At 43.7% G+C, this 17,739-nt stretch overlaps 1 protein-coding gene across 1 annotated transcript in view; it reads left to right on the top strand.

The window, feature by feature from the left end:
- The first annotated feature begins 5,203 nt into the window (after positions 1-5,203).
- Positions 5,204-17,739, top strand: part of ARHGAP33 (Rho GTPase activating protein 33) — a 57,654-nt gene continuing 45,118 nt past the window's right edge. Inside the window, exon 1 of the mRNA XM_072979449.2 lies at positions 5,204-5,368. Coding sequence (XP_072835550.2) covers positions 5,363-5,368 — 6 coding nt within the window. The 5' untranslated portion in view covers positions 5,204-5,362. The remainder of the gene's footprint in view (positions 5,369-17,739) is intronic.

Below are 17,739 nucleotides of genomic sequence, written 5' to 3' on the forward strand. Positions count from 1 at the left end.
CATTTCACCAGTCTCTGTGGCCGGCATCTTCAGTGGACAGGAGTTAGAACTCTGATGTAATGTATGGGATAGTTCTGGTGTTCTGGTGTAGTGTATGGGATAGTTGAGAATTTGTAGCTGTGGGATCAGCTTTTTGTCCTTTTCAGGAGATTGGGTGATTATGGTGATCAGGATGTTTTTTGTTATGGGTGTATCAGCATGTTTTTTGTTATAGGTGTATAGATGTGATAAGGGGGAGATGATTTGTCACTGTGATTGATGGATGTCGTTAGCTAGTCTTTTCTGTGCAGTGATTACTAGTTATTGTGGCTGGGTAGAGTTTGTTGACCATTTGCAGACTGCATTTTTCAGTCCTGGGAGCCAGGCTTTGTTGAGTTTTAGACTTCCTTCTTTTTTTGTTGAAGCTGTGCTGGTGTTTATGGATTTCAGTGGTTTCCTTGTGTAGTCTTATGACTACACAGGGAAAGAAACATACAACCATTTATTTTTAAGCTTTAACCTTGTCCTCTAGTTAATATTGGAGCTGCTGCTCTGCCAAGATGGCCGCATAAGATATAGTAAAGGAACTATGTGAAATCATCCTCTCACAATTTTGAGGTGGCAGATGGTAGCTGTTTTAAATGGGCATTTCAAGCCAGCTATACTTTCACCCAATTGTTTCAAAAAGTAAATAAGCTGAATGATATCTTCAAATGCTTCTGCTCTTAGTTTTCTGTTGAATATCTGAACATCAATATCAAGTTGGTTTCCCTTCATATATGTTCATTAATAAAGTTCATGTATTTGTGTGAAAGGGAGTGCATTTTCAAGATGAACATGGGGAAATTCAGGCTTTTGGCATGTACTTTGATAAAAAAAACCTAGAATCCTGAGATTCACTAGCCAAATCCTAATGCAAAAGAGATACATTTGGAGTTCTGAAGTAAAGAATTCGTTTTGCATGCAAGAATGGAGCTTGCAATGTTTCCACAAAAATGTCCTATCCTTGCTATCCATGCTTTCTTTAATTCTGTAGTATAATTTAGCAGGAAATATAGGATCGTTTACTTAATAATAATAATAATAATAATAATAATAATAATAATAATAATAATAATAATAATAATAATAATAATAAATTTATTGTCATTGTAAGTATATACACAGTATACCCATACAATGAAATTCACAGACACCCAGAGACCAGACACACGCACACACATAAAATTCCCCAAACACTTCCCACCCACTAAAAAATCCCCCACTAAAAATACAAACATCTACACCGCAGGCCAAGTAACACAGTCCAACTAATTATTCACTACTGGTGGTCTTTAAGCTCATTATTAATTGCAATTATAGCTCTAGGATAAAAACTACTGAGAAAACGTGTGGTCCGAGTCTTAATTGTTCTATATCTTCTGCCAGATGGTAACAGTTCAAAAAAGTTATAAGCAGGATGGGAAGAGTCTCTCAGGATGCTGTGTGACTTCCTCAGACAGCGGGATGTGAAGATGTCATCCAGGGTTGGTAGCTGGAGCCCGATGATATTCTGGGCAATTTTAATGGTTCTCTGTAGAGCTTTTTTGTCCACTACAGAGCTACTCCCAAACCATGCCAGAATGCCATAGGTTAGGACACTCAATGGTGCTACGATAGTATGACAGAAGTAAATGCTGAGATAAATTTAACTTGCCGAGCATTCTCAGGAAATACAGCCTCTTCTGTGCCTTCTTCATTAGCATGTTGGCATTTATAGTCCATGAGAGGTCCTCTGAGATGTAAGTACCCAGAAATTTAAAACTACCAACTCTCTCCACTTCCTCACCGTTTATGTACAGTGATAAATGTACATTTTTCTTCCTCCTAAAATCAATTATGAGTTCTTTAGTTTTTTTGATGTTAAGTGTGAGATGATTTTCTTTACACCAAAGTATCAACCTTTGTACTTCCTTTCTATAAGCAGACTCATTGTTCTTATTTATGAGTCCCACCACTGTCGTATCATCTGCAAATTTAATAATTGCATTGGTGTTATACAGTGGGGTGCAATCATGTGTGTACAGGGAATAGAGGAAGGGACTTAGCACACAGCCCTGGGGAGCTCCTGTACTTAGTACCAGGGTAGAAGAATGGTGAGATCCCATCCTTACTGACTGTGGCCTATCTGTCAGAAAATCCTTTATCCACATGCGGATCTCCTGAGGTAATCCCAGGTTGATCATTTTAAAAAACAACCTATTTGGTAGAATGGTATTAAAAGCAGAGCTATAATCCACAAACAACAGCCTCGCATAAGTTCCCTGTTGTTCTAAGTGGCTCAATACAGTATGGAGTACAATGGACACAGCATCATCAGTAGATCTATACTTGCTGTGGTTGTGAAATTATCTGGCTAGTGCCATATTGGGTTTATTGCATGTTAACAGCAGCTGTGCAAGCATGTTAACAGGAGTTGAGCTGTGGAGTGTCTACCAAAGGTCTACTGCACTGACCTAGAAATCAGCCTGTAGCTCAGACTGTTGATCCCTGTTTCAAAGGATGTAAGGCCATATGTATGATGCCAACTGCTCTGAGTGCAGGGGTGTAATAGTATGTGACAAGGTGTGGTCACAAGGAGCAGATCAGAACCATGGACACCTCCCTGTTCTGTGTCCTGCAAGGAGCAATTGCAAGGACTGCTTGTGAAATCACTTGAGCTGTTACTGACTTTCTATGGCCATCTGGAGAAGCCCTCTGTATTGTAGCAGCACAGGGCTCTGGGAGATGGTTTCGTAGAGAGAAAGAATTGAATGGGCACAGCTGTGATTACTTAGGTAGTGCCAGGCATTGAGATAGTCATGTCTGGCAAAGAACAAGGTACTTTTTGTTGCTTACAACCATTCTGTCACAGTGCTTCTTCCATTGGTTTTTTATGAGTATCTGCCCATCTACAGAAGAAGCTTGGGGTGGCCTCCCAAAGGCCCATCAACCTTTTTTGAAACCTCACCAAGTTTTAGTGCGAAAGCACTAGTCTGATCTCTGGAAACCTAACCTTTCCCCTTGTCCTTAACTAGCAGGAGCGGACATAAAAATCTCTCCTTGCCAGTCAGTGTCTGACTAAGACATTGCTCATCTGGTTGTGTAATCGGAGATTCTGTGATAATTGTCATCTAAGATTCCATTACAGCTTGCATGTACTTTGACATGCTTCCCTTCACAAGGATCAGATGCAACATGGGCTTTGATCCATTAGACATCTTTTAAATGTTCTTATCTTTACCTGTCTGGAAACCCCACCCCATGATATCAGGGGACTGATTGAGCAACCCATCTTAGCTAAACCTCCATGAAAATTTTAGGTCTTGGGCAGGGAACATTTTTCTCTCTCTGAGAGCTGAATTGTTTCATGTGGGGTGCATTTCACTGTAGGTGGGACAAACGCGGGATTACCCAAAGTACCAGCTATATTGTAGCTGAAAGTTCGGCTAGTTACAAAACCTTAGGAGGAATATTTTGATTTCTGAAAATGGGGTGTACAAAAATTCATACAAAAGCTAGGAAACCATCAAGTGGTGGTGGTGTTATTGGGAAGGGGGGCATGGTCAGCTGGGGAATCCCAGGAAGGTTGCCATTGATTCCAAAACCTGACATTCCCCATTACCTGCTTTAGATCTTCATATACCAGGCATTGAGTTCCTGGGCTTCTCTTTCTCTGTAGTGATAACAGGTGAACCATTTGCACAGTGGGTGATTAATATGTTCCTCCTAGGGCTGCCTGTCTGGATCCACTGCTGCGTCAGCAACAGCCTTGTCTGGCCTCTCTATTGGCTACCTGGGAGAGAATTGGTGATCGACAACACAGCTGTTACAGTATTATTAATAATAAGTGTCCCTCCCTCAGTGTTATTTTGATTAGTTGCATGTGCGATGATCAATGCCAGTTTGTGCAAGGCTGGGTTTAGTTTATTCCCTTTGAGTTTCTTTTCTTGCCCAATTATACAACTTATCTGTTCATGCCATATTAAGTGGGGCTTTTGACTACCTGCTGCAATAATGTTCCTTTTGGCTCCCCCCCCCCCATAGGCAGCTATTATGCAGATTTAAGTTGGCATCTAGTTTCCTCCTGCTTATTTGACACAAAGCACCAGGAAAGTCTGAATAGTACCAGTCCTAGCCGTACTCCACCTTGTCTCTACAGAAGCTAAGGAGAAACCTTTCCTGGTAGCCCACGCTGCAACATTCCTATGGAAGGGTATACTACAGTTCCCTCCTGTTCTGTAGTAATTCATTTTTCCTGGGCTGGGCCTGCAGAAAAGTGGGGATCTGTTAGCAGGCTGGTGAAGATGTCCTGTCAAGCAGATCTGCCTTCAGTGAAGAACAGCCTGAGGTCTTTCATAAGTGGGCTTCCAGATGAATGAAAGGGAGGCGGCCGGTTTAAGAGAGGGGAAGAGAACCCTTTTGCAAGGGATGTAGGAGAGTGAACGTCTGGGACTGTTCCCTTCGCAAAGTGGGAGAAGACCTAAGCAATCACAACAGCCAGGGAAAAAACAAAATTGGGCTCTATCTATAGTGCAGCGTGCGGGGAGGGGGAAGAATAAGAGGCGCCTATATAACAAATGGCTGGGATGTTGGGGGGGGGGGGAGAGCGGCTTGGTCCCTCCCATCTATAGCTCGAGGTTGCTCGTGGAGGGGGGGGCCGAGCTGGTGAAGAGCGGCGGCTGGGCTAACAGAAGCCCCTTTGTGCCGTTTCTTCCAGCTGCCTCTTTTGTTTCGCGATGTCTTTCTTTAAAAAAAAAAACACACACAACAAACACAATCCTGCCTTCAGCGCGATCGCACCACGAGGGGAGCCGGGCAAGGTGGCGGGGGCGGGGGGGGGGGAGAAGGAAGAGAAGGCAGGGTAGAGGAGGGGGTGTCTGCAGCCTCCCCGGTCTCCCTCCTCGTCTCCTTGCGCCCCTTTTGTGGCAACCCGCCGATCGATCCCGACTCTTCCTCTTCCTCGCCCGCTCTTTCTCCCAGTCCGGGCCCGCCCTCGCCCGCCCGCCAACGCAAGCGTCTCGCGTCTCGCCCCCGCCTCCTCCGGCCGCCCAGCTCCGCCACGGCTGGGCTTCCCTGCCGCCCCGAGCAGCCCGCCGGCTGGCGCTTCCCAGGCAGGGACCACGACGACGAGGAGGAGGAGGCGGCGGCGGCTGGAGACGGCGGCGGCGGCGAGGAGGAGGAGGAGGAGGAGGAGGAGGGGGGCCGGACCTGCGTGCGAGGGGCCGGGCCGCCGGGAGTCGGGGGGCGGCGGCGGCGGCAGCAGCGGCGTCGGGCGTTTGCGCCGCTCCCTCCCCTATTGTCTCCGCTCGGCCCCGGACTGGCCCTGGTTGTCGCCGCCGCGGCGCATCGGGAGCGCGGCGCCATGGTGGTGAGTGGAAGTGGGGGGGGCGGCGGCGCGGGTGTTTGTGTGTGTGTGTGTGTGTGGGGGAAACAGAAGCTCCCAGGCTGCCAGGAGAGGAGCCGGTGTCGGGTGGACTCTTCTCTTCCTTCCGCGACGTGCACCTGTTACCATCGTCACCCCCCCACCCCCAAAACCAGGCGCCCCGACAAAGAGACCTCCGCCCTCCTTAACGCTCCCCTTTAGGATGTTGCATAAATGGGGCGATTGGGGGGGGGGAGATATGCCGTTGTCAACTCCTTCCTCTCCCCTCCCCCCCCACCACCACCTTCTTCCTCTCGACCCTTTTTCCAGGGCATCGTGGCTCGATTTCTTGGCAAAACCAGGACAGGGAATTTCACGGAAGGTCTCTGGATCTCCCAGACCTTTTCCCCAGCCCACTTTGCGGACCTTATTCCTTCCCGAAGTCCGAAAACACGTTAGATCTAGGGTTTTAAAAAAGCACATGAACAGCGCATCCCACCCCCAGCAGACCATCAGTGACCTGGCACGAGGCTCGCATTCCTCTTCCCTTGAGCGAAATCCGAATAATAGAAACCACCATCATTCAAGAGGGAATTGTTTTACAGTTATAGTAATAGTTAGATCGGGTGCACCTCCTTGCACGCGCGGCTTCCCCCAAATCATTGGCCCCTCCTTACCTGTGCTCCCTGCCACGACTGCCCAGGTAGGCTAGAAGTGTTCCTTAGGCCTTGTGGCCAAGAAGCATATCCATTAAGAATGGAATTGGGAGAGTGAGACCAGGTATTCTGAAGGCAAGGTGAGGGGGTGAGTTTTGGGATTCAGTGTATTGTCTAGAAAAGTGAGCTGTGGCAGAGAAGAGCGAGACCAGCAAACCTCTTTAAACATTTTTCTCGCCAAAGTTTTTTTTTTTAGATCCTAATCACACTCCCAGTTTTCCATGATAATTAGCTTTCTTTGTTTTTTTTTCTCACTGTTTTGATATAATTTACTCTCAGTTTTTTTTAAAAAAAAAACTCCCATCCGAGGCAGCATTACCCGCCGCTTTAAGCAATATGAATCATCTTAAGAGAGCCACTGTGGTTCAGTGGTTAGAGCACTGGACCTTTGCACGATTCCAGATCAAAGTCCTGGGTTTTGGTGGCTTAATTTTCTGCTCCTGTTCCTTTGACTTTGATTGCCATGCAGAGTAGACCTTTGGTCTAGATAGGCGGGGTACTACTACTACTACTACTACTACTACTACTACTACTACTACTACTACTACTACTACTACTAATAATAATAATAATAATAATAATAATAATAATAATAATAATAATAATAATAATAATAATAATAATAATAATAGTAATGGTAATGGTAATGGTAATGGTAATGGTAATGGTAATGGTAATGGTAAATACTCTCTGGCCATTCAGGCTTTTAGACATGATTTGATTAGTGTGTGTTGTTTCCTGTCGAGAAATTATATGTTGCTAAAAAAAGGTGGGGATGACAAAAATGTGTTTCACATTTGTTCTTTGATGTTTAGTTGTTAAGTCGTGTCCGACTCTTTGTGACCCCATGGACCAGAGCATGCCAGGCCCTCCTGTCTTCCACTCCCTCCCGGAGTTTGGTCAAATTCATGTTGGTCCCTTTGGTGACCCTGTCCAACCATCTCATCCTCTGTCATCCCCCTTCTCCTCTTGCCTTCACACTTTCCCAACATCAGGGTCTTTTCCAGGGAGTCTGCTCTTCACATGAGATGGCCAAAGGATTGGAGCCTCAGCTTCAGGATCTGTCCTTCCAGTGAGCACTCAGGGTTGATTTCCTTCAGAATGGATAGGTTTGTTCTCCTTGCAGTCCAGGAGACTTTCAAGAGCCTCCTCCAGCACCACAATTCAGAAGCGTCAATTCTTCAGCGGTTGGCCATCTTTATAGTCCAGCTCTCGCTTCCATACATCGCTAATGGAAACACCATAGCTTTGACTCTGCAGACCTTTGTTGGCAAGGTGATGTCTCTGCTTTTTGAGATGCTGTCTAGGGTTGTCATCACTTTCCTCCCAAGAAGCAGGCATCTTTTAATTTCGTGTCTGCTGTCCTCATCTGCAGTGGTCATGGAGCCCAAGAAAGTAAAATCTGTCACTGCCTCTATATCTTCCCCTTCTATTTGCCAGGACCAGTGGCCATGATCTTAATTTTTTTGATGTTGAGCTTCAGACCATTTTTTGCACTCGCTTCTTTCACCCTCATTACGAGGTTCTTTAATTCCTTCTCACTTTTTGTCATCAGAGTGGTATCATCTGTATATCTGAGGTTGTTGATATTTCTTCCGTCAGTCTTAATTCTAGCTTGAGACTCATCCAATCCTGCCTTTACATTATGTATTCTGCATATAAGTTAAATAAGCAGGGAGACAATATACAGCCTTGTCGTACTCCTTTCCCAATTTTGAACCCATCAGTTGTTCCATATCCAGTTCCAACTGTTGCTTCCTGTCCTACATTCTCAGGAGATAGATAAGGTGGTCAGGCACTCCCTTTTCTGTAAGAACGTGCCATAATTTGTTTTGGTCCACACAGTCAAAGGCTTTTATGTAGTCAATAGAGCAGAAGTAGATTTTTTTTAACTCTCTGGCTTTCTCCATAATCCAGCACATGTTAGCAATTTGGTTTCTAGTTCCTCTGCCCCTTCGAAATCCAGCTTGTACTTCTGGGAGTTCTTGGTCCACATACTGCTGAAGCCTACCTTGATGAGCTACTCCATTTTTTTCTATGGAATTCTTGCCCACAATACTAGATACAATAATTGTCTGAATTGAATTCGCCCACCCCCGTCCATTTTAGTTCACTGTCGCCCAGGTTGTCAAATGTTTGTTTTTGCCATCTACTGTTTGACCACATCCAGTTTACCAAGGTTCATAGATCTTACATTCCAAGTTCCTATGTAGTATTTTTTTTCTTTGCAGCATTGGACTTTCTTTTCACTTCCAGGCACATCCGCAGCTGAGCATCCTTTCAGCTTTGGCCCAATCACTTCATTAACTCTGGAGCTACTTGTACTTGTCCTCCACTCTTCCTCAGTAGCATGTTGGATGCCTTCCGACCTGAGGGGCCCATCTTCCAGCGTCCTATCTTTTAGCCTTTTGTTTCTGTCCACGGAGTTTTCTTGGCAAAGATACTGGAGTGGCTTGCCAGTTCCTGCTCCAGGTGGATCGCTTTTAGTCGGAATTCTCCACTATGACCTGTCCGTCTTGGGTGTCCCTGCGCGGCATAGCCCATAGCTTCTCTGAATTGCTCAAGGCCCTTCGCCACGACAAGGCAGCAATCTGTGAAGGGGACAGTTCTAGACAGTTGTTCCAGAACAGGATCAATGTAAAGTTCTAGACAGTTGTTCTAGAAGAGGTTATATTTAAATAATTGCATATTGGCTGAAAAATTGCAAATACACTTTCTTAAATGCCTAGGTGAGATAGATGAAGACCAGAGGAGAAAAGATGGAGGAGTAAAGCTGGATACAGGGCAGAAGTACATGGTTGCCTCAGGCAGCAGGTGTTGGAGTGTGTAGAGAGGGCGGCAGTCACCCTTTCTAGCTTTCTCTCTGAGTCCCCAGGCTGTTCTCATGTGTTGGAGGACAGAATTATAGGTGCCTAGTCTGTACCCTTTAAGCTGGTTCACAGTTGAGGTTGTCACTGGTATTGAAGTAAGATTCAGCTGCCAGTCAAGGCTAGTCCTCCCATTAGGAAATGGGCAGTATGTGATAACTGAATATTGTTAAGGAAAGTGTTTACTGACTGCTATTGTCACTCTCATGATCGTCATTACTGTACCATCGTCCTGCTGGGGACAGAAAAATTGTTTGTGGCATTTTCTTCTTCAGATGTCAGAATAATTTGCTATACCTTCTTGGCTGTACCTCTTGACTTGGGAAGGCATGGAGTGGTGGGAAAGGTTTGCTTGAGGGAGCAGAATGTTCTTGGCTTGGTCCTACTACCAGTCCAGTCTGTTTCTGGGAGTTGCTGTTTGCCAGTAAAATGTTCTGGGCCAGTCCTGGCTGGGATCACTCGTCGCAGCCATTATTGGTACATGTTGCTTTTTGCAATGGGCCAATTCAACTTATATTGCCAGGATGAGTGCCATTGCTTGTTGTGTGCTAGGATGCTACCATCGTCTTATAAATTAAACTTTGTGTTGCCAGGTGTTGACTGTTTGGATGGCAGAGTGCCCTATTTTCAGACTTCTCTTGGGTTGCACCCGTATCACATTTTTGGCTTGCTAGGTAGTGTAGAAGGGCCCTAACTGTCTTCTGCCTTACATCTTATTTGTACAGAGAAATGCACAAATAGAGTGCTTTTCTGCTTCTCTAGAAATCAGAATGTCTTGGTTCAAGTACATGCAGAAGGTCTGTTTTCTACTGTGTGCGGAACTGTTGCGATCATTTCACAGGTATGTTTTAATTGCAATCTTCTATATCCAGATATCAAATAAAGATATCTGGTTGGCTACATTGGCTGAAGTTGATGGGAGTTACAGTCCAACGTACCTTGCATTGAAGAAGTGGACTCCCACTCTTAACATTATTATTTTCTAATTTTTGGGATGATGAAGATTGTACTCTACACCCAAGTGCATTCCAATAAAATCAATAATGTGCAAACATGCAACACATTTAACCACCATTTTAATATTTTGTGTGTATGTGTGTCTAGATAAATAGACAGATGAATCTGTATTTCAGCATAAAACTTTTCAGTAGAAGCAATGATCCAAAAGAGTTAACCAAGTGCTAAAAACCAACTAAGAAGTTGCTTGAGACTACGTATCTAGCTAGCCTTTGGATCTTCAAGTTGTGTGCCAGTATTCTGAAAGTTTTGATACCCTCGCGAATGAATTGGTGACAGTGTGTAAAATCTCATGTGCATCAGTGACCCTAACAGGTAGGAACTGCAACACAGTGTTCCATCGTTCAGAGTTCTAACCACCAGCCATTTCTCAGGAGAACGCATTCCGTTTCACCTCCCCATATACAGTGACCATGTAGCATTCTCTGGCTACTGAGTGTATTTGCTGGGCTCTTTTTTTGGTGGAGAGTTTGCCTCTTCAGGGCCCCACTTTTATACTTCTGCAAGCCTTCAAGTTCTTTAAAACTCACCAGTATCTCACTCTAATCCATGGATGATGCCGTTTTGACTATTTACTATTTTATTTTAATTATTTAAATTATTCTGACCTTGTCTTTCTCCTTAAAAAGGACCCAAGGTGGCTTACATAATTAAAAACACAATATTAAAAGCTAAAAACAGCAAATTATTCATATATTAAAGAACTTTAAAAATTAGATGAAAACACTAAGAAAAACAGATTTCGAAGCAATAAATTCCATTTATTGTCTCCTAGACAGTTACAGTAATCACTAAGGAAAGACTACATAAGGTGTGATAACATGGAGAAATGAGTTTTTGGCCTAATTGGGGGGGGGCAATCTGTGCCCCTCCAGATGTTCTTGTACTACAGCTTCCCTCGCCACCTATCACTGGTCATATTGATTGTGCTTAATAGAATTTGAACAGCAGCTGCAATTGCCCACAATGATAAAGTGTGAATAAATAAATCAGAGGCTTGCATCACTATGAAAATTAACAAACTTGATTTTGTCATGGGGTGTGACAGTGTCAAATTCATCAGATTATATTTGGCATATTTTATAATTCACTGAATGCTGATAATCCCTGAACTATTTTTGAAATGTCTGAAAACTGATGTATACTCTCCCCATTTTCAGATAGACACAAATGATGAACACTGGCATTCTGACTTAGGTGACTGTGTGAATGTCTGAAAATGGATATTCTGAAACGGTGGATATGAGACAGTCACGTAACTCAGGTTGTCACTTGTCTGTAAGTCTGAGAAGTGATGTTGCGATAAGGGCCAGTACTGTCTTGTTGTGTTGTTGTTATGTGCCATCAAGATGCTTCCAACTTGACAGCACATAAGTTACGAATGAGCCATCTCCAAAATGTCCTGTCCTCAACAGCCCCGCTGAGCTCTTGTAGATTCAAGCTTGTGGCTTCCTTTAGGGCATCAGTCCATCTCATGTTTAGTCATCTTCTTTTCCTGCTGCCTTCCAATTCTCCTAGCATTATTGTCTTTTCCAGAGAAGCCTGCCTTCTCGTGATGTGCCCAAAGTAGGACAGGCTCAGCTTCCACAGTGCTGCCTCCAGAGATAGTTAAGGCTTGATTTGATCTAGGACCTGTGATGGCGTTGAAGCAGTGTGGGCTATATAGTCAGAGAAGGGTAAGATGGAGTTAGACAGGTTCTGTGTGAAAACGATTTGAGAGACATTGGAATGTGTTTTTCTAAGTGCTATGAGAGTGTTTTTCTGAAAACCAGTACGGCGTGGTTCAGCTCAGACAAAGAGGCCCGTGAAAGACTCAACATTCCGAGCTAATTGGAGAAGAGATAAAACACTTGGATCTTCGTGGGAATTGGGGGGCGGAGGAAGGTGTTGCAGCCACTTGGGGCTAATTGGCTAACAGCCATGAAGTGTCAAGAAGAAGGGAGGAGTTAGAGAATGTAGAAAATGGATGATGGGTTATGTGGGAGAGGTTCGATTCCATAATGATGGGAGAGAAAAAGAACTTGATGTTTTGAGCATGTGGCTTGAAAGAGAAAGAATGTACCGTAAGTAAACAGAAAGAAGGAGGTGGGGCTAGCCCACTTTAGCCCAGGTTAGTAGTGTTTTTTTATTTTAATGGGGATTAGTTATTTTATTTAACTGTAATAATCTTTGAGTATGTTCTTTATGCTAAAGCTTGAGCAATATAAACTGATTCTATGAAACTCTATTTTTACAATAAAAATAATTATAAAAATTATTACAAAAAGACTGGAACAGCAGGGTCTGGCTAAATCCATGGAGTGGAGAGGGCCACAAACTAGCTATCTTTAAAAGTCCTACCTAACTGAGCTGTTGTGAGTTCTAAGGAATCCCAAAGCCTACGTGTCTGTACTTGCAAAGTACTGGGTAAAAGTGAAGTGTTCTTTTAAGGTCAGACTTGTTCAAGGGCCTTACGCTACACACTGCGGCGGTCTTGGGACTTCCCTCAGTGCAAAGGGCGTAGGTAAGCGGCCGGTCAAACTCTCTGACTGAATGCTAAGCACTCCTTAGGGAGGCTTGGGCATCACAGGACCCACTTATTTCTCTTTCTGGCAGTCCAGGATTTCTGCAACAGGATATCTGTCATGTTAAGAGTCTTCAAACACTGGGCGTTCAGTCTAACACAAGTAATAATGAGATGCCTTTTTCTGGGTTAGAGGGATGATCGATGTATTTCAGATATTGGAACAGTTACTTTTTTAAAAAAAATTACATCACCCACAACACCACAACCAGTGACCATGCTGATTGGAGAACTTTGGGAATTATGAGTTTATTTCTTTTCTTTACTGATTGAAGATGTTCTGTTGCTTTCTTTTGACATAGTAAAGGTAGCTGTTAAATTGTGGCAGGATCAGTCCATTGGCTTTTTACTTTCTAACATCCAGCCTACTTGGTTTACAGCTATTGAAAGTTCTTGAAAGCTGATGGGGCCTTTTGGTACCCAGATAGCCTGCAGAAGAAGGGAATGAGGAATTATTTTTGAGTACTCACAACCTAGGAAACGGGTTGGTATAAGTCAGGATTGACTTAACAGCACATTATTAGACAAGAATATATACATTCATCGTGCACTATTCTTCGGTAATATTAGATTCTCAGAGTTGCTTACAATATAATTAAATTAATATAAACAGTTAAAAACCACATTAAAAACAACGCTGATGTAATTAGTCAGTACAGTAGATCACAGGTCAATGGCATCCTTCAGTCTCGAAAGACTATGCTATCGTGCTCTGTATTGAGGACTTGGAACAGCGTCTAGTGTGGTTGAGAAGGCCAATTCGAGCGTGACAATTCCTTCCACACTGAAGACAAATCCAATCTGTCCCCTGTCCAGCTCCCTGGTTTTGCTGCTTTCGTAACTGCCTCTTTGCCTCAGCCTGCTGGACAAGGGTCTCTTCAAATTGGGAGAGGCCATGATGCACCGCCTGCCTCCAGGATGAACGCTCAGATGTCAAGATTTTCCATCTGTTGAGATCCATTCCTGTTGAGATCCATTCCCATCTGTTGAGATCACATCCAAGATAAAATTAAAGCTAAGCCAATCTAAAAGACCTGGGGGAGATTGTTTTTGTCAGGCATCAAATGCCCTAGGCAGAGGGGGAGAGAGAGGAATCCAGGCAGTGGTGCCACCACCAAAAAGCTCACCCCCTTCTGGTTCTCAGAACTAGAAGTTCAGAAATGTATTTCTTCTAAGCATGGGCAATGCCTGGCTTCCCCGATGTTGAACTCTTTGCCCTTGGTCATGCTAGCTGGGGTGAATGGGAAGGGTTACAGTTTCTTATTCTCTAGAAATTCTTCAAGTTGCTGCCCCCCCCCCCAAAAGGTAACTTTCATATTGGCAGGATTAACCTAGATGGATTGACTGACTCAGCATAAAGGCAACTACTTATGTTCCTTAGGAGGCTAAATCATCAACAGAAGTTTCCTAGTAGTGGTTGGTAGGGCAGAGAAAATGGAGAAGTGGAAGACACATTGGAAAGAGGGTTTGTGAGAATGAAAGGAATGGTCGGTCATACAGCTATCCCAGAGTGCAGTAACTTATTATTCAGCAGTATTTGTCAAGCAAAAATATGCTCCATAAACTGCATTACTGTATTTTAGTCACAAGTTCACATGCCTGTCAGCTCGTGGTGCTTGTCACAATATTTCCTGTTTAAATTCCCAGAGAGCAGCCAGCTATTTATGCAGTTATGTTGCTGTGTGCAGGGTTACACTTGGTCTATACAACTAAAGTGGTGCCTCGCTTAACGATTTTAATTGGTTCAAAAAAATTCATCGCTATGGGAAAACATCGCTAAGCAAAACGCGTTTTCCCATAGAGATGCATTGAAAACCGGATAATCCGTTCCAATGGGAACGGATTGCCGTCCTTAAGCGAAAATCGCCATAGGAAACATCACTAAGCGAAACGCGGTTCCCCCATTGGAATGCATTGAAACCTTTTCAATGCATTTCAATGGGGGAGAAAAAAATCACCAAAAATTCAAAAAGAGTCAGAACGAAGCCAATTTTGGTTAACAAAGGGTTTATTGAGTGCACCAACAATTTCAAGCACTCTAAACCCTTTTTAAACAATTTAACACCTTTTAAAAATAGCGAAAACGGAGCTGTCAAAAACATTGCTAAGCGAAACTGGGGGGCCTAAACTCATTGCTAAGCGAAGCAAGGTCCCGAACATCGCTATGCGAAGTTCCCCCATTGGAAACATCACTAAACGGAGCGCAAGATCACTCAAAAAACCTGATCGCTAAGCGAATACATCATTAAACGAGGCAATCACTAAGCGAGGCACCACTGTACTGGCTTATATTCTTGAATTGTGTGCTGGGCCCAGAGGGGCAGGCTATGGGGAGGATTAGGTTCATTGTAAATGGAGACAAATTTGAATTTGGAAAGGGGTATCTCTAACTATGAAGAACTAAATAGTAAGTAATGGACTTGCATCTTAATGCTTTCAAGCCTTTGATACATTATTTTGAACAGTCATAGAAAAGATGATGAGAAGGAGTGTCTAATCTGAGTAGCAGCAACCTTCCAGAATCAAAAGATGGAACCAGCTCTGCCATTCTGTAATTCTGTCTAGACCTTTGATTCGGGAGAGTTGCTTTCGGTTGGACTAGATGCTCACAGATGGAAACAGGGTGGGCAGCCTCAGCCCCTGGGGCCAAATTAAGGCCTCCCAATCTTGCCTGTGGCACGATTATTTGGCTTCTTAGATTTCATACGGTTTTTCTGTTGTAAAACTTTGAAAGATTTTTAGTCAAAACGATACTGCTATTTTTCATCGTATACTTTCCCCTTTTACTCAATCCATCATTGAAGTGTGGCCATCAAAAACCTCTTCGAGATTGAATTCAGCAGTTGGGCTGAAAGACATTATGAACTAGATCAGAAATGGGCAATTTGGGGCTCTTCAAATACTCGATCAGCGTCAACTCCGATGCCCCCCCCCCTCACCACTGGCTTTGTTAACGGAGTTAATGGGAGTTGCAACCCAGCAACACCCAGAGAGCCGCATCCTATTCATTCCTAGACTTAGATAAACACATTAGCCTGACCTGGCATAAATGCAGCTTCCATGGTATGAAGCTTTGCAAACTCTCTTAAACTGTTGAATTGTAGCTCGTTATTGATATGGACCCTCCATCTATCGATTGAAAAAGGAAATAAAAAAATGAAAGACATTCTTCTGCTCAGTGTGGAAAGAATATTATTCTGAACTCTCAGTGGAAGCTAAAATGACTAAATTGAGGCCAGTGTACTTTTTACTTAAGTCGCACAGGAGAAGATCTGCTCATGACTCAGCCTTCCATCCTTCTGAGGTCCTTCGACTGAGTAACCAGCTGGTGGGGGTGGGGAAGGAATGTGTTGTCTGCATAATTAAATTGTAAACTGCCCAGAGAGTGCTTTAAGCGGAGTAGTATGTAAGCAGAACACTTTGCTTTTTTCTTATGGATCTTCAAGTTGTTTCAGACTTAATGGCATATTTGATGTGCTTGAGATGTTCAAGGAATGATTACCATTTTCTCTCCCCACCCCCCACCCCCATGTAAACCATGGTGGAGCAGGGGTTTCAACCTAGTTTTGAGTCTCTTGAGTCCTAATCCGATACTCTATCAACTACACTTCATTATACTTTTAGATCTTGAATTCGACTCAGATTCATAGAGGCTTTACAATACAGTACTTTGTTTTCTGATGATGCCGTCTGCTTACTTTGAGGGGAGATGTGTCCTCATTTCTTTTTACAGGTGGTGAGACTGAAGATCTTGGGCCACTGATGGCCCATGATTGAAATGGAAGAGATCTCATCCTGTAGCAGAGGAAGGAGTAGATGGCCTATCTGCTTGGAGCCTTTGGGTGCTTTGTACATGGCATAGTGTTCTGTCATTTGTATGGAGGTCCAAGGATAGTTTTTCTATCTATAACAGACTCCACAGGTTATAGTGTTGCAGTTAGATCATCAAACCCATTCCACAAACAAGTAGCCCCACATCCACTTTTCCCCCAGAAATGCGTGGTAAAGCTGAACATGTGATGTGATGCATCATGCTCAAGAGTTTCCCCATCTCCATTTAGCTGCAGTCTGAGAAATGGAGAAGGGAAACTCCATGCCTGATGACATTGCTTGCCACACAGTTCCTTTTTCCTTTCCATGACCTGGGGAAAGAAGAAGGGTCATGGTTTGTGGAATAGCCACAGTTTGGTACTTTTTAAATTCAAGAAAAGCATAGCATCCCACATTGTGAGAAGTAATGGCATTCCTCTGTTCTACTTTGCCCAGACCAAGAGCCTGGTGAAGTTAGTTTTGGTGACTACAAGTTCCAGAATCTCCTAGGGAATTCTAGTCTAAAAAAGTAACTTTGTCAAACTCTCCGCCTTGAGCTTTGTGTCTGTTTATGGGCACTGCAGTTTACATAGTCTGTTGACAAACAGGAACAAAGATGATGTTGGTCCTGGAGACCTCTTCCTATAAGAAAAGGTCAAAGGAAGTTAGGTATGTTTAGCACGGCAAAGAGACAGTGGAACAATATCTTCAGATATTTGGTAGAGTACCTTTCCTTTCTGTTTCTCCAAAGAGTAGACCCAAACTTGTGGAAGGTCAAGCTATAACAAATTGAATTTTAGTTAAATATAAGGTTGGTGGAAATGAGCAAGTATGGTTAACAAACAGTTTGCGTACAATCTAGAGTTGGGGAACTTGTGCTCCTCCAGATGTTGCTTATGGGGCCAGGACTGGAACAACGGTTGGAGACCCACAAGTTCTTCATCCCTGATCTAAAGAACATGTTGATGGTTTAAAAGATTTCTCAGGAAACAGTGGAACTAAGCTACCGTATAGACTCGAGTATAAGCCGACCCAAGTATAAACCGAGGCACCCAATTTTACCACAAAACTGGGGAAACGTATTGACTCGAGTATAAGCCGAGGATGGAAAATGCAGCAGCTACTAGTAAATTTCAAAAATAAAAACAGATACCAATAAAATTACATTAATTGAGGCATCAGTAGGTTAAATGTTTTTGAAGATACTGCCCTTCTGAGCTGCGAGACACACTTCACTGCCTGGGGAGGGAGGACTCATACCGGTTGCTGCACTTATCTACTGCTCTACTGCTGCGTAACAAGATGGAAGGAGATGGAGGAGGAAGGTGGGAGGAGGAAGGTGGGGACAGAGAATATGCAGAAGGAGGAGGATGGGAGTGTCCTGGAAGCAGAAATGCAGTGTCT

Source organism: Pogona vitticeps, chromosome 9 (genome assembly GCF_051106095.1).
Source record: "Pogona vitticeps strain Pit_001003342236 chromosome 9, PviZW2.1, whole genome shotgun sequence".
NCBI lineage: Eukaryota > Metazoa > Chordata > Lepidosauria > Squamata > Agamidae > Pogona > Pogona vitticeps.